At 48.2% G+C, this 21,027-nt stretch overlaps 2 protein-coding genes across 8 annotated transcripts in view; one reads left to right on the top strand and one right to left on the bottom strand.

The window, feature by feature from the left end:
* Positions 1 to 296: 296 nt before the first annotated feature.
* DRAM2 (DNA damage regulated autophagy modulator 2) lies at positions 297 to 17,600 on the bottom strand. Of its 2 annotated transcripts, XM_064733320.1 has the most exons (10): positions 17,495 to 17,550; positions 16,006 to 16,087; positions 12,863 to 12,954; positions 9,276 to 9,433; positions 8,241 to 8,308; positions 7,550 to 7,689; positions 5,216 to 5,393; positions 1,819 to 1,901; positions 1,055 to 1,147; positions 297 to 613 (listed from the first exon to the last, which is right to left on the bottom strand). In XM_064733320.1, the coding sequence occupies exons 4-10, from the start codon at positions 9,404 to 9,406 to the stop codon at positions 506 to 508; spliced, it is 801 nt and encodes a 266-aa protein (XP_064589390.1). In that variant the 5' UTR covers positions 9,407 to 9,433; positions 12,863 to 12,954; positions 16,006 to 16,087; positions 17,495 to 17,550; the 3' UTR covers positions 297 to 505. The 2 variants fall into 2 exon arrangements, with proteins under 2 accessions (XP_064589390.1, XP_064589389.1); XM_064733319.1 differs by lacking the exon at positions 16,006 to 16,087 and having other exon boundaries at positions 17,495 to 17,600.
* Positions 17,547 to 21,027, top strand: part of CEPT1 (choline/ethanolamine phosphotransferase 1) — a 32,301-nt gene continuing 28,820 nt past the window's right edge. For 2 of the 6 annotated variants that reach the window (XM_064733313.1, XM_064733318.1), the window contains exons 1-2: positions 17,547 to 17,619; positions 19,072 to 19,472. In XM_064733313.1, coding sequence (XP_064589383.1) covers positions 19,134 to 19,472 — 339 coding nt within the window. In that variant the 5' untranslated portion in view covers positions 17,547 to 17,619; positions 19,072 to 19,133. Of the gene's footprint in view, positions 17,654 to 18,011; positions 18,033 to 18,099; positions 18,120 to 18,168; positions 18,190 to 19,071; positions 19,473 to 21,027 lie in introns of those variants that run through there. The other 4 variants (XM_064733314.1, XM_064733317.1, XM_064733316.1 and 1 more) reach the window with 4 other exon arrangements.

Here is a 21,027-nt window from a genome sequence, read left to right as displayed (position 1 = left end):
GCTGTGTGGTTCCTGCTGCTCCTTGTCACTGCTCTCCAGAGCCAGCACAGGAGGGAGCTGCTCAGCTGCCTCTTGACCTCCAGAGCAGGCTGGGCTGTGAAGAGTTTTTTCCCTATGGGATGCTCAAAGGATGGGGTGGCTTTGGGGTCCAACTACAGGGCATGGATCAGCCCCTGGGCCCAAGGGGAACAGAGGTGACGGTGGAGGCATCCAAAAGGATCTGGCCTGAGGAGCACTGGAGAGAGGAGGGTGAGGGAAGTCAAACTGGGTGTGGAGGAAGAGACGAAGAGACACAACTCATTAATAACCTTCATTTAATCCTTCATGACATTGGAAATTTTGGAAATGTCACAGACTCATTCACAGTACTGGTAACATTTGCAAAGCTGTGCAAAGCCCTTGATGTCAAGTACAAGACAATCGCTTCATACATTTTTTAATAGAAAATAAATGTTTAGAAATAACAGATGTTATTGCTATTAAATTCCTGAGTTCTCTCCATCCATCAGATGCTCCCTGCTATGAGCAGTGCCTGATCTTCTGCCCTGAAGCTCCCTGGGCTCTCGTACAGGGTCTGGCCCTGCAGGCTGACCACGGCTCGCAGGGAGATTTTCTGTGGAGGAAAAGCAAAGGGGGTCCCTGTCAGTGGCTCCCTCACTGCCTTGGCACTGGGAAGTTCAGTGGCCAGAGGAAACACCAACAGATCAGCTCAGAACCATGTGCCTGGCTCCTAGCTGTGCTCTGGACTGGTTCCATCATTTGCCTTGTCCTGGAGGAAAAGGCCCCTGTGGCTGTGACAGGTTAGGCAGGGCCAGTTAAAGCCAGCCTGATGCTGGAGCTGCAGTAACACAGCAGGGACAGACTCTGTAGGGATCACAGAGCTGCTCATGGGTCTCCAGCCCTGGTGACTGATCCACGCCAGGTTAATGGCTGGACTCCATCACCTTAAAGGTTTTCTCCAACTAAAATGATTCCATGATCCCATAAAATCTAATGCTGCCCTGCAGCTCCACACTAGGTTATTCAGAAACAAAGAATGTTAACTTCATTTTACCTGGAAGTCACGGATGTAGGTGAGGAAGAAGCTGAGGAAGGAGAATGCCAGTGACCACTCGGAGACGGTGCTGATCATGTGGGGGGTGTAGCCCTGTGTTACAGAGGGGAAAAATCTGTGTGAAAACTGCTCTGTTTGGAACCTGCAGTGGCACAAGGATGGCTTGTGACTTGTGACATCCCATGTGAGATCCTGCATCCAGAACTATTCCCACTGGACACCAAAATCCCTTATTGTATCTGGAATCTCCAAGAATGAAGTACTGAAGAATGAAAATGACCAGAAAAACACCGGCTCTAACTGGGATGATGCCCACTTTTAATGCTCAATCCAGAGCTCAACTAACAAAGAGCAGGGAGGTTCAAGGCCCTCCTCAAGATGCAGGAGGGATTAATTTAGAGTTACACTTGAAGATCCAACAGTTTTGTGCAATCAGAACTTCAACAAGTGCTGGCACAGGTTGCCCAGAGCAGCTGTGGATGCTCCATCCTTGGAAGTCCAAGGCTAGGTTGGACAGGGCTTGGAGCAACCTGGGATAGTGGGAGATGTCCCTGCCCATGGCAGGGGATGGAACTGGATGGGCCTAAAGGTCCCTCCCAACCCACCCCAGTCTGGGACTCCACAATTCCAAGGAGCTGCTGGCTGGTTCTGCTGGCACAGCTCTCTCCTCTCCCACCCCAGTCTGTGTTGTGAACTGCAGGAAGTTCCCACCTGTCCCTCCAAGTCCAGCTGGATTTGGTCTCCATTCCCCCCCAATCACTTACTCTTTCCTGGGGGTTCCAGTGCAGCTTCTGCACCAGGTTCTGTCCATACAAGCCACTGTACAACACAACTGAGGACACAAACACTGAGGGAAGAGGTTAAAGAAGATTCAAGGCCAAGAATTAGGAACATGGAACTTGCAGACTCTGTTGAGCTGAGGCTATGAGATCTCATCCTGAGGAGCAGTAATGGTGCCAAGGATGTTCATATTGTGCCCTTCAACCTGTAGCTTGTCCCAACCCACTGGTTATTGTCATGTGAAAAGGTTAATTTGAACCTAAACCCATTATTTCTGTTCTCTGTGTGCTGCCTCTCATTATTCCTCTGATCAAACACAGCACTCTCATGGAAGTGTTTAAGCTATGATCAGATGTGCACACTTACTAAGCATTTTCCTGGTATTTCCCACCCTAACAAGAGTCTAGATCGCTTCCTCTGATGGCCTGTCAATGTCTAAACTACCTTGCATTCTTGCTGTGGGCCACAGGTTGGAATTCTGTATTACCTGCAGCAGAGAGGATTTTTGGCTTTTCTGTTTCCCTCTTAGTCAAGGTTTGAGAAGCTTTGGATTTCACCCCATGTGACAATGATCCCCCATTTAATCCAAGACCTGGATCTTTCTGGAGTGGTTGATGTCACTTCTTCAACATCTTAGACGGGGAAGGTACCCAAAAACGTGCTCTTGCTACACAACAAATAAAACTCAGATCATTAATTTATAGACAACCTGATTTTCATAGGATTAAGACATTAAATTCTTCAGTGGTTAGTGAGAATAACATGAAGAGCCTCCTGATGTTAAAAATTAATTTTGGTGGTGAACAAGGCTGGACTTCCTAGCACAAACACGGCCTTAAGAACCTAGACTTCCAAAGCTTATTTAAAAATGGATGTGAGTGGTTTAGGAGCTCTGGTTACTGATTGGACCAAAGAACCCCAATTTTCTGCTTAATTGAACTGGGCAGCTCTAGGAGCTGTTTGTTATCTGCCTGAGTTCCTGCTGCAGTGGGAAGAATTTAATCACTGTGATATAAAAATAACTGGTTCCCATTCCCCTCTGCCCCCCAGTACAGTGGGTCATCAACTGCCTTGCTCTGGGCTGGCACTTCTGCTCTTACACTCCACCACAGGACCAGGAGTATTTTCATAGATTCAGAGAATTGTTTAGGTTGGAAAAGACCTCTGAGGTTGAGTCCAATTTTTCCCCAAGGCCAAGGCCACCACAAATCCATGTCCTCAAGTGCCACATCCATATGCCTTTTAAATCTCTCCAAGGATGGTGACTCCCCCACAGCCCTGAGCAGCCTGTGCCAGTGCCTGACCACCCTTTTTAGGAAGAAATTTTCCCTGATATCCAACCTGAACCTCCCCTGGCACAGCTTGAGGCCATTTCCTCTTGTCCTGGCCCTTGCTCCCCAGCAGCAGAGCACGACCCCATCCTGGCTGTCCCCTCCTGTCAGGAGTTGTGCAGAGCCACAAGGGCCCCCTGAGCCTCCTTTCCTCCAGGCTGAGCCCCTTCCCAGCTCCCTCAACTGCTCCCGGTGCTCCAGACCCTTCCCCAGCTCAGTTCCCTTCCCTGCACACACCCCAGCCCCTCAGGGTCTCTCCTGTCAGGAGGGGCCCAGAGCTGCCCCAGGGCTGGAGCTGCCCCAGCAGTGCCAGCACAGGGGATGGGCACTGCTGTGACCCCAGAGCTGACACAAAATACATTTCCTTCTGTCTTCCAGTACCTGTTGCAACCATTTAACCCAAGGCTGCAGACTTCTCCCTTTCCCTTTCTTTCCTTTATTACATTATGAGCTGTTAATTTAGAACAATAATTTCCCTTTTCTTCCTCTTTCATTGTTATATATGTACACATCATTACTTCTATAACTTCCCTATAATTTTGGTTAGACTACATTGGCACAAAAATCTCTATAAATCTGAGGTTTGTGGGCTTTTGGCATCTGTAAGAGGAACATAACTTGCAGCAGATCGCATTGTTCATAGAACATATTTTAGTTTCACCCATTTGGTCCCTCTCTATTCAAAGCTGAAAATCTAGTTTGCTAATACCAAAATTTTCTGTTCAATACAACAATTCTCAAAGTTTCTTGGATGATTTCCTTGCTGCCTGCCAAGGCCCCTCAGCAGGTGAAGGTTCTTCATGATGGATAACAAGCCTGTGCCCCACTGTCCCTGTTCCTATGACTCCTACAGATTCTGTAATCCTGCAGCAGCAGGGATGGGAGCCCAGTGAGATGCTCCAACCTTGGGAAATGGGACATAGAGTTTAGTGTTGGTATTGGCTGCCAGCCTGGAAATACGTGGGACTGGTGGGGATTAAATCAGTGGCCTAGTTACAGCTGCAGAAACAGTGTCTAAGCAATGGGCTTTGCAACTTGTGTCTCTGGAACTCAGGAAGTTTGGAGTTGTTGTCCTGTTTGACACAAAAACTGAGTTTAATTTTTAAATCCAATCTCCAAGTCCATTATGGTGAGCAGGAGAACTGTTCTGGTGGAGTTTCCTGACTGTTTCAATGACTGGGGAGAGGAAAAGGCCTCTATTTCTGAGTGAGTTTGCTCACATCTGTTATATAAATATATGGCTAAATGGGAATGGATTCCCACTGAGAGGTCCCTTCAACACAAACCATTCTGTGTTTCTCTCTTTCTCTAAACCCCACAGCTGCTTCCAGCACTTGGAATTCAGAGCTGAAGGGGGTGATGGAGTCTGATGCTGAGGGAAGGTGGTAGGGAATGCCAGTCAGAAATATCTTGTCTTTTGAACTGCAGGATGGGCAAGGAGGAGATCAGAGGTCAAAGTCCCCCCCGAGTCACCCTTGAAATGTGCTCCAGACTTGTCTCCCTGGCAAGTGCCAGCACATCATCCCTGCTCCAGAGCCAGCTGGCACAGGCAGCCCTGCTCCACATGGTCTCTTTTCCTCTTGTGCTACATTCTGGGCTTCTTTTTCAGTTGTATTCAACTCTAACACTCTGCACCATTTTTGTCCTCAGGAACACACTTTTATTTCTTACCTGTTCTTTTCCCCCCATTGAAACCACCCATCCTTTAAGCACACTTCCCTTTGGCCCCACATTTCTTAATTTAGTCAGACCTTTTGGGGATAAACTCCTATTTTTCCTGTTTTCAATCTCTGGTGTGCAGTAGGAAAGGGGAGGAGAAAGGGAAGTAACTGACCCTCTTACCTTTTTTTTTTTTTAACATCCAGGGAGGAATATTAAAAGTATTAAAGGGATTAACCATTTTCCCTGAAATTCCCAGGCTGGAATACAGAACAGGGCACACTATGGGGTGTACAATCAAGGACTCTTGTGGCATGGTGGTTCAGCTCAAGTAGGTGTAAATCCTATGGAGACTGTTGGGTTTTGGTGCCAGTGCCCAGACAAAGGATACTGCTCAGGATGCTGGAACAGCTCCACAGGAACACGGCCAGGCGGGCCCAGAAGATTTCTTTGCTGTGAAATTCTGGCTGCATCAGGTAGGAGAGGACGGTCTGAACCAGCATGTAAATGGAGCCCACCCCGAAGGTCAGGCAGGCTCCCAGCACGTGGATGTAGTACAGGATGCATTTCTGGGGAAAGAAAGTGCAGCCTGTGAAAACCTGGTTTCATCTTCTTTTGTAAAGCTCTGGCATCCACCCCTCAGTGACCTCCCCCCATTCTGAGCTAAGCAGTTCTGGACTGTGCCAGTCCTCAGGAGACTTTTCTGGAAGCACCATTGTAAGATGTTTGGAAGCCAGAACCTGCCAGCCTCTGGAATTCCTGCGTTTGTTAAGTTCTTGTGGTGAAGTTACAGGTCACAGCTGTACCTTCAATACAGGAATTTGTGAGGGCTCTTCTCATAAATGGACAATATCACAGGAATTGGGTGAAAGAATCCCTGCAGGTGGGCAGGGAGTGGGAGTGACAACGTTTCTACCCCAGGAACCTGTGCATCTATGAAAGATTATGTAATACAGGACAGGCACAACATGATTCTGGCACCCAATTTTGGATTAAAAATAATGAGGTTTTGCATTTCTCTGAATGAACTCTGGTTTGAATAAAGATTGTTTGTCAATTTAGTACCCTGGAATACTCTGGAGGAACAAGGTTCAATCAAGCAGCAATACTTAAAAACACCACCAGGAGGACCAAGTGTCAAATAGCAAAAATAACTAAAACCAGAAGATATTCCAAAAAATCCAACCCAACTAAAATTTTATTATTAAAATATATGTGTGTGAAAACTCAGGTGTGTTCACCCCTTTACTCTCATGCCCAGCTTAGCACATGAGCCAGAGACAGGGAACAAAAAGTGTCATCTGACTTGTTGCACAAGGCAAGGCCTGGCAGCCTCCTGCACCCCAATCATGCAGATGTTTCCTTCCCTAAAACATGAGGTTCTCTGTGTATCTTAACACTTAAGAACAAGCTTTTCCTTGTGCACTTTCTGTGCACAAAGGAATTTTAAGTTCTGCATCTACAGATGAGAATTTCTATTTAAGAAATAAGCAGGTTGCAAAGGTGTGTGCTCCAAAATCATGTACTGTGCAGGGAGGTGTCAGCAGAGAGAAATTCTCTATTTTCACACTTGGAGGTCTTCAATCACCAGTGGATTTCAGGGCAATATGCAAGTGCATCACTTCCAACTTTTGTTTTGCTCAAGATTAAACGAGGCACGAACTGTTACCAGATTAACATGCACCTACTGGGTTTTGACTGTTGTGAAATACAAACAAAGTAGAAAATCCCTTTCTTGAGGGCAGTGGAGGGAAATAACGGAGTTGAGCAGACCCTGGAGGATTCTTCTCGTGTGGAAGTGTGGAATGGGAGGCTGGGACCTCTGAGGGCTCTAGAAAATAGTAAATAGATTGAGGCCTCCAAAAGAAAAAATGCCTAAATGAGGGTGCTGAGGTTTCTAAGACAGGGGGTGCTAAAGCACTTGAGGAGCTGTGCTAGGGAAGAGGTGGAGCTTCCCAAGAGCTTTTCCTCTTTTGTTTTCCCTGTCCCTAATCCAGCAGGAGCCTGAGATGACACTATAGCCTGTGGTGGCTACAGGCACCACAACAGAGCCCCAAAATCCATCAGGTAATTAATGTGCTGGCAATTATACAATCACCTGGCAAATAAAGCCAACGAAGGGGGGCTGCTCATGGTATGATGAGTGAGACTATCAGATTTTGGAGTGGAAAGTATTGGGTAGAAAAAAAAATAGAGGCCTGGGATGGAGAAAATCAGAAAAATTAATGTTGCAGAATTTTAAAGAATTTGAGAAGGTTTGAAGGAAGATCTACCCAAGAGGGCAGCTCTTCCAGAGCTGGGCTTGTGGAGTTGGGTCATTTTGTTGGCTTTACTTCTAGTAGTAACAAGTTTTTGATACCTTTTATACTATTTGATATCTGATTTCCCTAAGCCACAGTTGTGGGCTTTCAATCTGGATCTCAGGCTTTCAACCTGCCTGGAAGGAAATCCAAGTGCAGCTTCTGCAATGCTTGGTGGTTATGAATGTTTTGAAATGTCATGAACAGCTTCTCACAAGTCCCAAAGCAAATAAGAATAAATAGCAAATTAAAAGTCAAACCTTATATTTTTAAACTGTTCTCTGTAGAGAATTTCACAAAGAAGCAGTTTGCCACGGAAAGTTGCAAAGAAACTGCTAACACTGCAGTTTATCAGGTGTGCCATTGGGTATCTCAGAACAGACACAGCTCTGGCAGGGGCAGAGCAGTGCAGGCAGAGCACAAACCTGGAAATTTGCAATAATGCAGAGTCCAAAGCAGCTCATCCATCCTAGAGTGAGGCCCAGCTTATTCAGCCTGAGGATCTTGGGTTTTTCTGGGCTCAGGGCAGACACTTGTTTGTAGCGGACGTACATGGTGGCCATCCCTGCCAAGGACAGGCACAGGCAGTGAGATTCCTGCAGGGGAATCCTGCAGTGTCCCTGCTTACCTGGGAAGATGCTGAGGGTCAGAGGCAACTTTTAAAATACAGGAAATTTTTAGGGCACAGTGAAATAGGAAAGGTGAAAGGCTGGAAATGAAAATTGAAATAATATAATGGCAAACGAGTCAAATTAATAGATTTTTCTGATCTATTTCATTTAAAAGCCATATTAGGTTGTTTTCCCTGCCTCCATTGTTGCAGCACAGGTAAGGTGAGTGCCTTGAATTTGCATTTTTATTGCTTTACTTTTCTGTTTGTTTTTTTGAATGCATGTTTTGTCCTTCTGGAATCTGCAATTGCCATACTGGCAATTAATGGATAACATCCCTGACAAACACTTTGAATTGTTTAGGAGGAGTGAGATTTATTGCTCAGTATTTAGTTTTTGAGTGAGAATTCTGGGCTGTTTAATGATCTTAAGGAAGTGAACTTTTTTTAAGCTGATGCATTCCAGAACTGCCTGCAGCTCACCAAGGACAGTTTTCTGTACTCACCCAAAAAGGTTGAAACATTTAACATGATCCCAAATAAGCATCTTTCAGGTGGTATTGTCCCTGTATCACTGGAAAAGATAAATGTGGTGATAACATATCCTATATTATTTATGTTAAAAATACTTCCAACACAACTTTACTTATTTCAGTCTACAAAGGACTCCCACATGATAGTAAAAAAGAGCCTCCCACATGATTTTCATTGAATTTTTCATTACTCAAACTATGCTGTGCTGGTTTTAGAGCTGTAGAAATCACCAGGGTAAAGACAAGCTCTCCCTGGCACAGGGAATGATCATGCTCAGAGTAACTGTTCCTTTCATATTGGTCTTGATGCCATAAAGGTGAATAAAAAGGATTAAAACTGAAAAAATGAAGAACATGGAAAACTGAAAGAGCAAAGCTTGAGTTATATATATCAGCCTTGACAGAATAAAGTTGGCAATGTAGATTTTAGTATGGATTTTCTGGTGCAACAAACCTGGTGGCAGCAAGTGGCTTCACTCTGAGCAGGGATGTGGTGAAGCACCCCAGGGACGTGGTGAGGCACCCCCAGTTCATCATCATTTTAAGGGTATGCTCACAAAGCCAAAGCTTAAGAGTTTTGCACAAAAACAGACAGCTTTAAATAGAGTAACACATAAGTCCCAGAATGGGTTAGGTTGGGTTGGGAAGGACCTTAAAGCTCATCTCAAACACCTCGTTCCAACCAGGGACATCTTCCACTATCCCAGGTTGCTCCAAGCCCTGTCCAACTTGGCCTTGGACACTTCCAGGCGTGGGACAGCAACAGTATCTCTGGGCAAAGTGTGCCAGGATTCACCACCCACACAGGGAAGGAATTTCTTCCTAACATTTAGGCTGAATTTCCCCTCTGTCAGTTTATATCACCAATAACTATATCTCTAATGGCTCTAAAGAGTAACTTTAGAACTGGAGCTGCTGGGTAAGAACTGCTATTTAAGTCTGGAGTTGGGAAGAATTCACAGGAGTGGGGTCATTTCAGTGCTCTTTCACAGGGTGGACATCACTGACCTGATGTAGGGCACCAAAGGGTCAACATGGTGCAGGACAATTGCAGTAATGTAGGAAAACACAAACGATGCTGCTGACCACACAACCAGCGCCACGGGCAGGAACGAGAGGCCTTGCTGGAACCACCACATCTCAGGGCTGACTTCTGCCTCCAGACACTGGCAAGAACCAAATGCAAAGGTTTACTAAGAGTTCTCAAACACTTACTGAGATTCTCAAATATACTGAGTTCTCAAGGGTTTACTGAGAGTTCTCAAAGGTTTGCTGAGATTCTCAAAGGTTATCTAGGATTTTACTATGAGGACTCTGAAGTTTTGCTTTCCTTGACGCAGGCTGCTTCCCATACAGCAGTTTGATATATCTCAGTTCTCTCCTGCAAACCCAAAGTGAACACTGACTTCACAGAAGAAATCATAAATATGCAGAATTAAACCTGGAAATGTTAATTCTGAAATTCTTAGAGTATCATTAGAAACCAGTACTGTCATTTTACTATGTGGCTTGGATTTTTTGCTGCCAGAAAAGGGTCAAGTGGGTCACTGAGAATAAGTGACTCCATTTTCTTCTCTGCCTTGTGTCACAACCCCAGGTCAGTAGAGTGAGCTGACAGAGAATGTGTCTCTGCACTGACACTGCAACTGATGGCGGAGCCTCCAGCTTCTATTAACACTTAGCTGGGCAGATGTGGAGGAAATGACCCAAAATTACTTTAATACCTGCCCTCAATTATTCCCTGTCAGACTCTGTGGCTTGACATCTGTTATAGAGTCCCAGGGCTGGACGGGATTTTAAACTCCATCTTGTTCAACCCTCTGCCATGGCAGGGACACCTTCCACTATCCCAGGTTGCTCCAAGCCCTGTCCAACCTGGCCTTGGACCCTTCCAAGAATGGGGCAGCCCCAGCTTCTCAGGGCAACGTGTGCTAGAGCCTCACCACCCTCACAGGGAGGAAAATCCCAAAATCCCACTAACCCTGCCATTAGTTGCACACACATTTGTTTTATTTTCTACTCTGAGTCCTCTTTGTCTCACAGTCTCATTTTGTTGTCCCTCCATAATATGCTGATGGGCTCTCTCAAAGCACTGGGGGAGTTTCCTGGGCTCACTGTGTTAATGTTGAGCAAACAGCTCAATTTCTCCACATCTCCCATGCTATCTAGATTTGGGTATTGCCAAGGAGAAGACTGTACTGAGGTACCTGTACTGAGGTATCTCACAGAGTGGGACAGAAAATTACTTTGCCATTCAGCAACAATTTTTCAAGATTAGTTTGTTTTTTTAATTTATCAATGTTTAGGATGAAATATCAGTGAAAATATAAAAACCCTTCACAGTTTAGATTTAAAAAAATGAAGTAATGTTTAGATCTATTTATTCTATGCTGTGAAGTTAACTTTTGGAAGATATCACTGACGGAGGTTTCAGAACATAAACCCAATTCTTTTGTGGAGAGTGAATCAGAACTTTTCCATGGATTGTACTATCAATAATAACAATATTAACAGGGCGGGGGCACCTTTCACTAGAGCAGGTTGCTGAGCTCCAACCAGCCTGGCTTCAGGACCACTCAGCTATCTGAGTTCACTGCTACCAACCACAACCCTCACACTCAAGGGTTGCTCACGGCAGTTGCTATTTTACAGGTGAGAGGAAAAGATCCACGTGCAGTGCAGTGAAATTATGACACTGTACTCACACTGTCCAGTTCCCTAAATCTCAGCCTGACAGCAAATCTGTGTCTCAACTCTTCTCTAAGAGCAAGAAGGGTATCTTAGGTTGGAAATGAGGGGTGTATTCTATTCCTATCTGATGGAGGAGTTATCTTCTGTTAATTGGGCAGTTTTTCTTAATCTCTTCCACAACCCATCCTCCCTCCAGGAGGTATGTGCTGTTAACGAGGCCATTGAGTGTCACTGCATGATTGATCAAATTCCATCATCCCATTGGGAGAAGCTCTGCCTGGAGGGAGGAGCCAAGCATTCCTACCTGGATAGAATCAGAGATCTGGAAGGCCACAGGCAGCCTCTTCCACTGCATTCCCAGAGGAGCAGCCTTTTCCCCACTGCATTCCCAGAGGAGCAGCCTTTTCGCCTGCATTCCCAGAGGAAGACCAGGCCCATCTACACCGCCCCTCGATCTTCAGAGGAAGACTCACACCCTTCTACAGGATCCCTGCTTCAACAGAACCACAGCTGGCACTGCAGGAGGGCTGAGCCACCATTGGATGGGGCTGCTGCCACCTCCCTGACCCACAGGGTGCTCCTGCTCTGACTCTGTCCGTGTTGTTTTGTATTACTGCATTGTTAATTTTAATTTTACTTTCTTCCTAATAAAGAACTGTTATTCCTGCTCCCATATCTTTGCCTGAGAGCCTCCTTAATTTCAAAATTATAATTTGGAGGGAGGGGGTTTACATTTTCCATTCAGGGGAGGCTTCTGCCTTCCTTAGCAGACACCTGTGTTTTCAAACCAAGACAAAGGGCCACCCTAGTGAGCTCACACAGAGAGAGCTGTGACTCCTCCCTACTCTTGCTGCAAAAGCAAAGTAATTTGCTACTAGCTTCAAACACAACCAGAGCTATTTCAGCCTCCCAGAATGGCTGAGGTGGGGAAGGAGCTCTGGGGGTCACCTGGGCCATCCCCCTGCTCAAGCAGGGCCACCAGAGCCAGCAGTGCAGGGTGACAGCCCAAGGATGGAGATATCACAACCTTTCTGGGGAGCCTGGGATGACCAGTGCCAGTCACCCTCACAGGGAAAAAGTGTTTCCTGATGGTCACTGAGAGAAGAGGTGAAAAAGTGTTTCAACATTGTTAAAACTGGAGACTGTAAATGGAAGATGAAAAAGGATGAAGGTGAAGACCAAATAATGGAGAATGAACATCCAGGGGCATCCAGGCAAAGATCTATATGTGAGAAAAGCAAAATAATGTTGAAAGAAATTAGAAGGAAGTATTGAGAGATTTTAGAAGGGCATGGCCTGGGGTGGACAGGCTGAAAGAAAGGAGGAAGAGAAAGGAAGAAAGAGGAAGCACCAAGACTAGAAAGTCTCATGGCCAGAAAAAAGTTGAAACAAAAGTGGGTGAATCTTGCAAGAGGTCAGAGCTGGTCAACCTTCACAACCCTTGCATAGATTAGACAACTACAGCCTTGTAAAGGTGAAGGTTCAGCTGCTTGTGAGAAAACTGGTTGGGGACAGGTAAAGGTGTCTAATTCACTTATGTAGTGAATAAGAACAGATTGACAGAATTCAAGTTGCCTGATCTCTTGCCCATTTTTAAGCTAAATATAAAGTTTGCCATCTGATCATGATTTTAAGACTGCAAGCAGTAATGACTATAACCTCACAATCCCACCTCTAGTATGAGTAAATTGGGAATTTGAAAGAGAAATGAGGATTTTGCATGACATTCTCTGTTATAAATGTTATGTTCCTGGATATGTAATTCCCAGCTCCAACCAGTCAGTCTGAATATACTTTTCATTTCACATTTAAATATTCACAGCGCCTTAATTTTATTTCTGAGCTAACATACTTTCCCCTGCAAACAAACCAACCAACCACCCAACCAACCACATTCCACATACCTGAGAAAAAGGGCAGCAGAGGACATGTCACTTAAGGGGAATCCAAGATCATTTTTCTGCTGACACTCCACATTCGTGTCATTTTTCTCACTCTGAGATATAAAGGTAAAAAAGCAAGATGTGAGGTTCTTCTGTACCTCTTGCCATGTTTATTCTTCTTAGCACCTTCTGTTAGTCAGTGCTGCTGACTGGACACAGGTTTGACTGTTGGCTTGCCCCACACTGTTTTTCCTGCATTCCAAGCAGGTTAAGGAGTGAAGCCTGTGTGTGGTGGGGAGGTAGAAATGAAGAAAAATTGGTGATTAAGGCTCTTTGATTTTAGGAGTTGTCTACACAACCATTTAATTTGAACTGAAGAGCTTTCAAGAGATGAAGTGAATGCAACTAAAACCAGTGTCTAAGACCATGGCTTTCACCTAAGAAAGGGCACAGAACATGGAGACTTCCCACTTCATTGTGGACACACATCCCAATGTCCTGCTGGTACAATGCTAAATACATGGCTGGAGAGGGCCTGGAGCAACCTGAGTATCATAGGACCACTTAAGCTGGAGAAGGCCTCTAAGATCATCAAGTCTAACTATTCCTCTGGCACTGCCAAGGCCACCACTAAACCACATCCTCAGGTGCCACATCCACAGCTTTTAAATTCCTCCAGGGATGGTGACTCCACCTCTGCCTTGGACAGCCTGTACCAGTGTTGGACAACATATTCCAGGAAGAAATTTCTCCCAGTATCCAACCTGAACTTCCCCTGGTGCAGCTTCCTCTTGTCTTGTCCTGGCCCTTGTTGCCTGGCAACAGAGCCCGACCTCCCCTGGCTGCCCCCTCCTGTCAGGAGCTGTGCAGAGCCACAAGGGCCCCCTGAGCCTCCTTTTCTCCAGGCTGAGCCCCTTCCCAGCTCCCTCAGCTGGTCCTGGGGCTCCAGACCCTTCCCCAGCTCAGTTCCCTTCCCTGCACACACCCCAGCCCCTCAGGGTCTCTCCTGTCAGGAGGGGCCCAGAGCTGCCCCAGGGCTGGAGCTGCCCCAGCAGTGCCAGCACAGAGAACCACGCTGGGCACACCATGGCTGTGACAGCCCAGACTCCACTGGCCCACCTGGGCTCATGTCCAGCCACCGTTACCAGCATTCCCAGATCCTTTCCCAGCTTTCCACCTTGGAGCATTCCATGGGGCTGTTGTGACCCAAGGGCAGAACATGGCATTGGTCTTGTTGACTCTCCCCCCATTGGCCTCAGCCATGGATCCTGCCTGTCCATTTAATCAGCCATTCCATAACTCCTGACTCCTCCTCCCACAGGTTTGAGGCACTGCCTTGGGGATGCAGAGGGGCTGAAGCTCTGTGGGGATGAAGCTCACAGACAATGCCGATTCTCTACCTGCTGATGGTATTTATGTGCCTGTGCAGACTGATTTACCTGGGCTAGGACAAGCTTAGTAAAGCAGAACAGCTATTCCCAACTTTTCCCTGCACACTGCCCTTCATACAAAATAAAGGCAGCTCATCAGCACTGTCTGCTCCAACGCAAGCTGGGCAGCAGAGAAGCCCTCACTCTGTTAGGACTGGGAATCTCTGTACCCTGAGCTGTCACTGAGCCCAGAGCTGAGCCCTGCACATGACTTATCATCACTTTCATGTGGCCTGGCACAAAGAGCACCTTCAGTCACACCACAGAGCTCTGCTGAGGCACAGCTTCTTACTGAGAGTGTATGTGCAGGCTGGTGGAATCATGGAATTTCCTGAGTTGGAAGGGACCCACAAAGATCATCCAGTCCGTCACAGACATCTTTTATGAGAAATCTTTTCCTTAGGATGTTTCCTCTTGAGAAGCTAAGAGGCCTCAGGAACAAAATGTAAACAATGATTATCTGCTGCTGTGGAATGCAACAGGTGGATCTGTGATTGGTCTCATGTGGTTGTTTGTAATTAATGGCCAATCACAGTCAGCTGGCTCAGACAGAGAGCCATTCTTTGCTATTCTGTTCTTAGCTAGCCTTCTGATGAAATCCTTTCTTCTATTCTTTTAGTATAGTTTTAATGTAATATATATCATAAAATAATAAATCAGCGTTCTGAAACATGGAGTCAGATCCTTGTCTCTTCCCTCATCCTGGGACCCCTGTGAACACGGTCACACCAGTCCAGCCCCTGCCCTGCACAGAGCCCCCAACAATCCCACCCTGGGCACCCTTGGCAGCGCTGCCCAAACACTCCTGGAGCTCTGGCAGCCTCGGGGCTGTGCCCATTCCCTGGGGAGCCTGGGCAGTGCCAGCACCCTCTGGGGGAAGAGCCTTTCCTGAGATCCAGCCTGACCCTGCCCTGGCACAGCTCCAGCTGCTCCCTTGGGGTCCTGTCCCTGCTCACAGAGAGCAGAAATCAGAGCTGTCCCTCAGGAGGAATCTGCAGCCCCTCAGGAGGATCATCCTGAGGCACCAATTGGGCTCTGCCCCTCTTGCCTTCCCCAGCAGAAACCCTCTCACTAACTCTCCTTACACTAAAAGGAGTTTTATAATTTTCTCCTCCTTTAAATTCTCTCATGTCAGTCAAGATCGACCCTGAGTTCTTTTCTCCCTTCATCTCTCACCTCATTAAATATTTTACAGTGGAATCAAGTCAGTTTTCCCATTGTTCTGGTGCAGACTGCACATCTCCAACACAGGCTTCACTCTGCAAATCCCTGGGCACAGTCAGGGCAGGGTGCCCTGCATCCCTGCCAGCTCCCAGGCTCTGTCTGGGCACAGAAAGAGGCACCTCCAAACACCAGGAGGCAGAAGGAATTGCCATGTGCCAGATGCAAGGTCCTGAGATAAATGATTATCAACACCTTGTCCTATCCCCTTGTTTTCAACCGGGAGAAGGAAAACATACACTCAAACTCGTTTTTTCATAAGCTCCTTTGCAAGCAGATTATACAACAGCAATGGCCAGCCTCAATTTTCCATATAACTATGATTTTCTTAAACATCTATTCTGATCTTCAGGCACTTTAAGGTTCTAAGGTTGTTTTTTTTTTAAGCTCCAGTTTGAGTATCACAGATTGTTTACAATATCAAGGGCAAGTGAAGAAAGTGTTTCAAAAGCAAAGGAGATTTTAACCCTCTGGAAGTGTTTCTCCCAATGCAAGAATGTAGCCACACCCTACCCAGGCTGGAGCATGTGGAATAGAATCTCCAAAGGAAAATGAAAGGTGGGCACGACCATCAAGGGCAGGAAGTTTACTTTACCTGGAATGACAAAGTTGCAAAGATGGTTGAGTTACGTGGGGAAAAGAGAAATTCCTGAACTACGGATGATCCCTGTGTTGTCAACCTGCCTCTTTCCTGCTCTGCCAGCCAGGCAGTGATAAAGCACTACCTAGGGACACTTCTGTTGTCTCCAGCAAACTGTCAGTGGACAGTGCTGAGGGGAGGACAGAGGAATTTGTCTGTGCCTTCCTAAACAAACAGAGGCTGGATGGGGCGGTGTCTGAACAGCTGCACAGGTTAGGTCCTACTGATAAGCCACGGGTAAAGGTCACTGATCCTCAAAGCACTGACGTCAGAAGTAGGAAATGTGTCACCTCTGCTGTCCCTGCTGCAGGGTAATGACAGGTGACTCATTTTGGGTGTTTTCTCTGTACAGACACCAAAAAAGTTGCCATGAAATCTTTCAGTCCTGGAGGGCAGCTTCTAGGGGGTCTCCATGTTCTCCCGTTGCCTGACTGGGAAGATACAGCAAGGCCCGGAGCCAACCCAAACAGTGCCAGTTCAGTGTGACACAGGGTGTCCCCAAGCCTGCCTGGGACACCCGGCACACGGTGACAGTGGCTGGTGCTCCGTGTCACGGCCCTGGCCAATCCCACTTGTCTGAGCCGAGCCCTCGGGGCAGAGGCACCGGGAGATTCCCAGGGGACAGCTGGGACTGGAGTCACTGCAAGGTCACACCGGCAGTGGGGGCGCTGGGGGCAATCAGAGAGCAAAGGGAAAAGGAACCAGGATGGAGGGAGGTTTAGGAAAGGAGGAAAGGGGAATGAAGGGGAGAAACGGGAGGCTGAAGGCAGAGAGATGAAGGGGAAGAGGGGCTCATTGGGGGCCTCGGGGCAGAGGAGTTACTGGAAGTGATGGGGGGTCACTGGGGATGGGTTGGGGGGGTCACTGGGGCTGACAGGGGGGCACAAAGGGGATGAGGGGGATTTGTCAGGAGAGGGAGGGAGGGCAGCTGAGGTTTCTGGGGGTCCCGAAGGGCAGTGGGGACTGCAGAGCACCCGGGGGGGGCTGCAGTAGGGTGGGTGACATGGAGGGGGTCAGGGGACACCGGGGGGTCATTGACAGACAGGCCATGGCGTCACTGAGGATGGCGGATCTCTGAGGGGATGACAAGGGGTTTCCAAGGGGGTGTCTGACGTGGTGACAGCGACATCGGAAGGTCGCTGAGGGGGATAAAGAGGGGTCCCTGAGGGGGTGGCAGAGAATCTCGGAGGGGGTAACAGAGAGTGACAGGAACACCGGGCGGTCGCCAAGTGGTCGGGTGATGGTAGCTGGGGGGTGACAAAGGTGGCTGGGGAGGTTGTGGGTTCTCTGAGGGGGTGGCAGGGCTAACAGGAACGCGGGTTTGGGGCTCGGTGTTTGGGTCCCCCCGCTCCCCCCCTTCACCTCAGCCGCTCCCGCGCCGTCCTCGCGCTGCCCCGGCCCCGCCCCCGGCGCGCGCTGCCGCCGCCTCCTTTCCGGCCGTCGCAAAAGGGGCGTAAAAGCAGCGCCGCCCGGTGCGGGGAGCGGAGGTACTGCTGGGGGTGCCCCGGCGGCGGCAGTGGGGTCTGCGCGGGGCCCCGGACGGGCGGGGAGTGGGGGCGTGTGGGGGGGAGCGGGGAGGGCCCCGAGGCGGGGCTGGGCCGGGGTCCGGGGGGAGCCGGGGCTGCGCCGTGGGCGGGGGCGAAGCGCCGGCGGGGCCGGGGGTGCCCCGGGCCCCTCCCCGGCCGGGTGTGTGCCAGGCCCGGGGCGAGCCCCGCGGCAGCCGGGCCGGGCGTTTGTTTTGGAAAATGAGGCGCTCCTGGGCTGTTTTTCCCCGGCTCGTCCCCTCAGGATGAGGGAAAAGCCCAGTTTAATGCACTGGGAGTAATTTTTCTGGTCATCCAGGGCACCGCCCACAGGGACCTCTGCGGTGACCAATTCTGGTCTCCTGGCCATTGGAGAGGTGCAGTTCGGCTTCCTCCCGAGCTTATCGAACGCAGCGAAGGCCCTGCCACTTTCTCTTCTCCTCCCTCTGACGGGGCTGCCTGAGGTGGCTTTTCACTGCTGGAATTTGCCTTGCCGAGGGAGTGGAGAGTGGAGCTCAGATCACTTGTTCTTAGGCCAGTGGTGACCTTTGATTTGCGCAGCTTTCTCTGCCCGTGCAGTGCAGATGGCTCTAGAGCTCTGTATTCCTTTCTCTGCTTTGTTTGCTGGCCTTCAACCGAGTTTTCTATTTTTTTTTTTCCATGATTGTCTCCTACAGATAAACAGCAAACTCTTATTTTGAGTCTCCTTTCTGTGCTGCTTCTCTACTTCTTGTGGAGAGTTACATGTCCCTGGTCATCTGCTTTCAAGGGAGATGGAACATTGTGAGGGTTCTTGTTTGTGCTGAAAAAGTTGCTCCTGACCCTGTATTTGCTTTTCACAGCTGCTTCATGCTGTCTCTGGCCAACTAAAGCTCTCCAGCTCCTGCATGTTTTTTTGTATCTCTTGAAAGTTGAACAGACAATGAGCTGGGTTAAATTTAGAGAAGAAAAAAGCTATAGCAAAACTGAAATGAGGAACAGAAATCTGAAAAAAAATGTACATAACTGTTTTTAATTGGTTGTCCAGCATCACTGCGGAAGACAAAGCTGCTCCAAACCAATTTAACTTAAGACTTTTCAGTCTTAGTGCAGTTTTTGGTGCTCTCAGTTGATAAGCTGAATGGTGTCACCTGCTCTGCTGGGAGAGGTGTGAGGAGTCTGTAACACAACTCACTGCTGGGGTTGGGAATTTCAGCTGGTGGCTGCAGGGTTTTACTGCTGCATTTGGAGCACTTGTTTCTTGTCGTTCTGTCAGCAATTCTCCAAATAACTTTCTCTTTCAAAGGAGTAGTCCTATGAAATCATCTTGCTTTGCTGGTGGCAATTGAAACGCTCTTTAGGGCAGCAGCTGGGAACTTTTGATGTCCTAAAATCTCATTTGTGTGCTCAGGCGTGTCTTGCTCCTCTGTGTTGCAGGATCTTATGGTTCTCCAGCCCAGCTGCTGCCTGCCCAAGACAATTCCTTGGCCACCCAACCCATGAGTGGGCACCGGAGCCTCAAGAGGCGATGCGGGGAGTCGCACCTGGAGGGCCCCGCGGGCTGCGGCCACGGCCCCAGCGCTGCCTGCGTGCTCAGCAAGCTGGTGCAGCTGCCCACGCCACCCCTGTCCAAGCACCAGCTCAAACGGTTAGAGGAGCACAAGTACCAGAGTGCCGGACGCTCCCTGCTTGAGCCCCTCATGCAGGGCTACTGGGAATGGTTAGTGGGAAGAGTTCCAGCCTGGATTGCCCCCAACCTGATCACCATCATCGGACTGTTAATAAATATATTTACAACTCTGCTATTAGTATGTTACTGCCCGACAGCTACAGAGCAGGTGAGTTATGGACTCCTGGCACTCTTTTGTTTTGGTTGCTGTCACTGGTTTTGGATGGGTTGTGGCTTTGGGGAGAGCTGGTTCTTGCTGTTCAGCCCACAGTCCTGGTCTTTGTAACCTGTTCTCTGTAAATGTTTGTGCCTCTCTGTGATGCTGGCATGCAGAGAGAGCATGTGTGGATGCTGGAGTGAGCCAGCAGTTCCTGGGGCCAACTCATCCATGTGGAGCAGGATCTGACACCGAAGCAGCCATGAGGGACCTGCTGCACAAAGCTCAGCCCTGCCAGGAGTTGGAGCAGTGGCTCTGCAGCTGCCTGGCCTGCGTGGCAGGAGGAGTCGGCACCTGTTTACTTTCTGTGACCAGAGCAGGGCAACTCCCCCTCAGCTCAGGGATCAGAGTTGCCACACGAGCTGGGTGGGTTGGACATGCTTGGGGCTGCACCAGAGCCAATGCACTGAGCTCTAGAGTGGTGCCACTTAAGATATCAAAGCTGGTGTGACCAAACCCAGCTTAGTGAGCTACAGGGACACCTTCCTGGGCCCCACTGGTGTCCTGGCAGCTCAGTCAGGACTTTGGCACAGCGTGGTGGAGTTGTGTTCCTGAGCTGTGGCTGTGCTGTGAGAAGGCCAGATAAAAGTCAGTGGTTTTATTCTTTGTTCTGAATGCTCTAAAACTCCCCAGATGCCCTGAGCAGAACTGTTTTAACCTGATTTCAGGGATACAAAAGTCTTTTTGAGGCATTTCAGCTTCCCTCTATCACCACTTACCTCATAAGGCACTTGAAGAATCATTTTTGTGCACTGGAAGAGTTTTCACTTGAGTGTTGAATCTTAAAAGCTGCTTTTGTGTGTGTGCACTGAGAAAGGGAATTATTTGGTATAGAAATGTGTTACATATCACATGGCTGGGAATGTCTCAAGAGTTCCAGCTTTTAAAACACCTGAACTCCTTCCTAACCAAGTCTCCCAGCTGAGGTTGGGAATCCAGCAGGGCACAGTTTGTTCCCCACCAGTCTCCATAATCTCACGTAGGTTGGCACAGTCAGCACTGCATCCCTGCTCCACGTATGACATGGGAAAGGGATGTCTGCCTCTCCTAGAAATCTGTTGAAATAGATTGTTTCACAATAATCTGTGGAATTTGGCAGGTGTAAAATAAACAGTGACTATTCAGTTTGAGCAGGGAATACTTGGAGCAGCCCCCTCCTTTTCCAGGCTGTGGCATTGTGGTGTGTGTTGGTTTAACTTATGTTTACTTCTGAGCAGGGTTGTGTGGGGACTCAGACTCTTAAATCTGGTCTGAAAGAGAGACTTCAGCTCTCGGGACCCCAGAGCTGATGTGGGTCATTAAACCAGAGCAGAATTTAGAATTTGGAGAAGAGTTGTGTCTTGGTTGGTAACTAAACTTCTGAAGTGCCCAGGAAGCTGCACTCAGAGCGTCAGAAATTCAGTGTTAGCTGAAGGCTGCTGTATGAAAGCACTGTTTGGTGTTTTACAACTTGAGAAGTACTTTGTGTGAGGTGAGTGAGATTTTTTTTTCCTCACTTGAACTGAAA

Source organism: Zonotrichia leucophrys, chromosome 26 (genome assembly GCF_028769735.1).
Source record: "Zonotrichia leucophrys gambelii isolate GWCS_2022_RI chromosome 26, RI_Zleu_2.0, whole genome shotgun sequence".
Lineage (NCBI taxonomy): Eukaryota > Metazoa > Chordata > Aves > Passeriformes > Passerellidae > Zonotrichia > Zonotrichia leucophrys.
Note: the sequence above shows the minus strand (reverse complement) of the source record. Positions and strands in the feature narration are given on the sequence as shown.

What these genes read in the sequence shown, in the direction of transcription:
- DRAM2 (XM_064733319.1), bottom strand. Translation starts at nt 9,406, where the DNA reads ATGTGGTGGTTCCAGCAAGGCCTCTCGTTCCTGCCCGTGGCGCTGGTT. An exon ending in CCTTTGGTGCCCTACATCAG is followed by an intron (nt 8,309 to 9,275) that starts GTCAGTGATGTC and finishes TATCTTTTCCAG; the next exon opens with TGATACAGGGACAATACCAC. An exon ending in ACTGGAACCCCCAGGAAAGA is followed by an intron (nt 1,148 to 1,818) that starts GTAAGTGATTGG and finishes TCTGTAACACAG; the next exon opens with GGCTACACCCCCCACATGAT.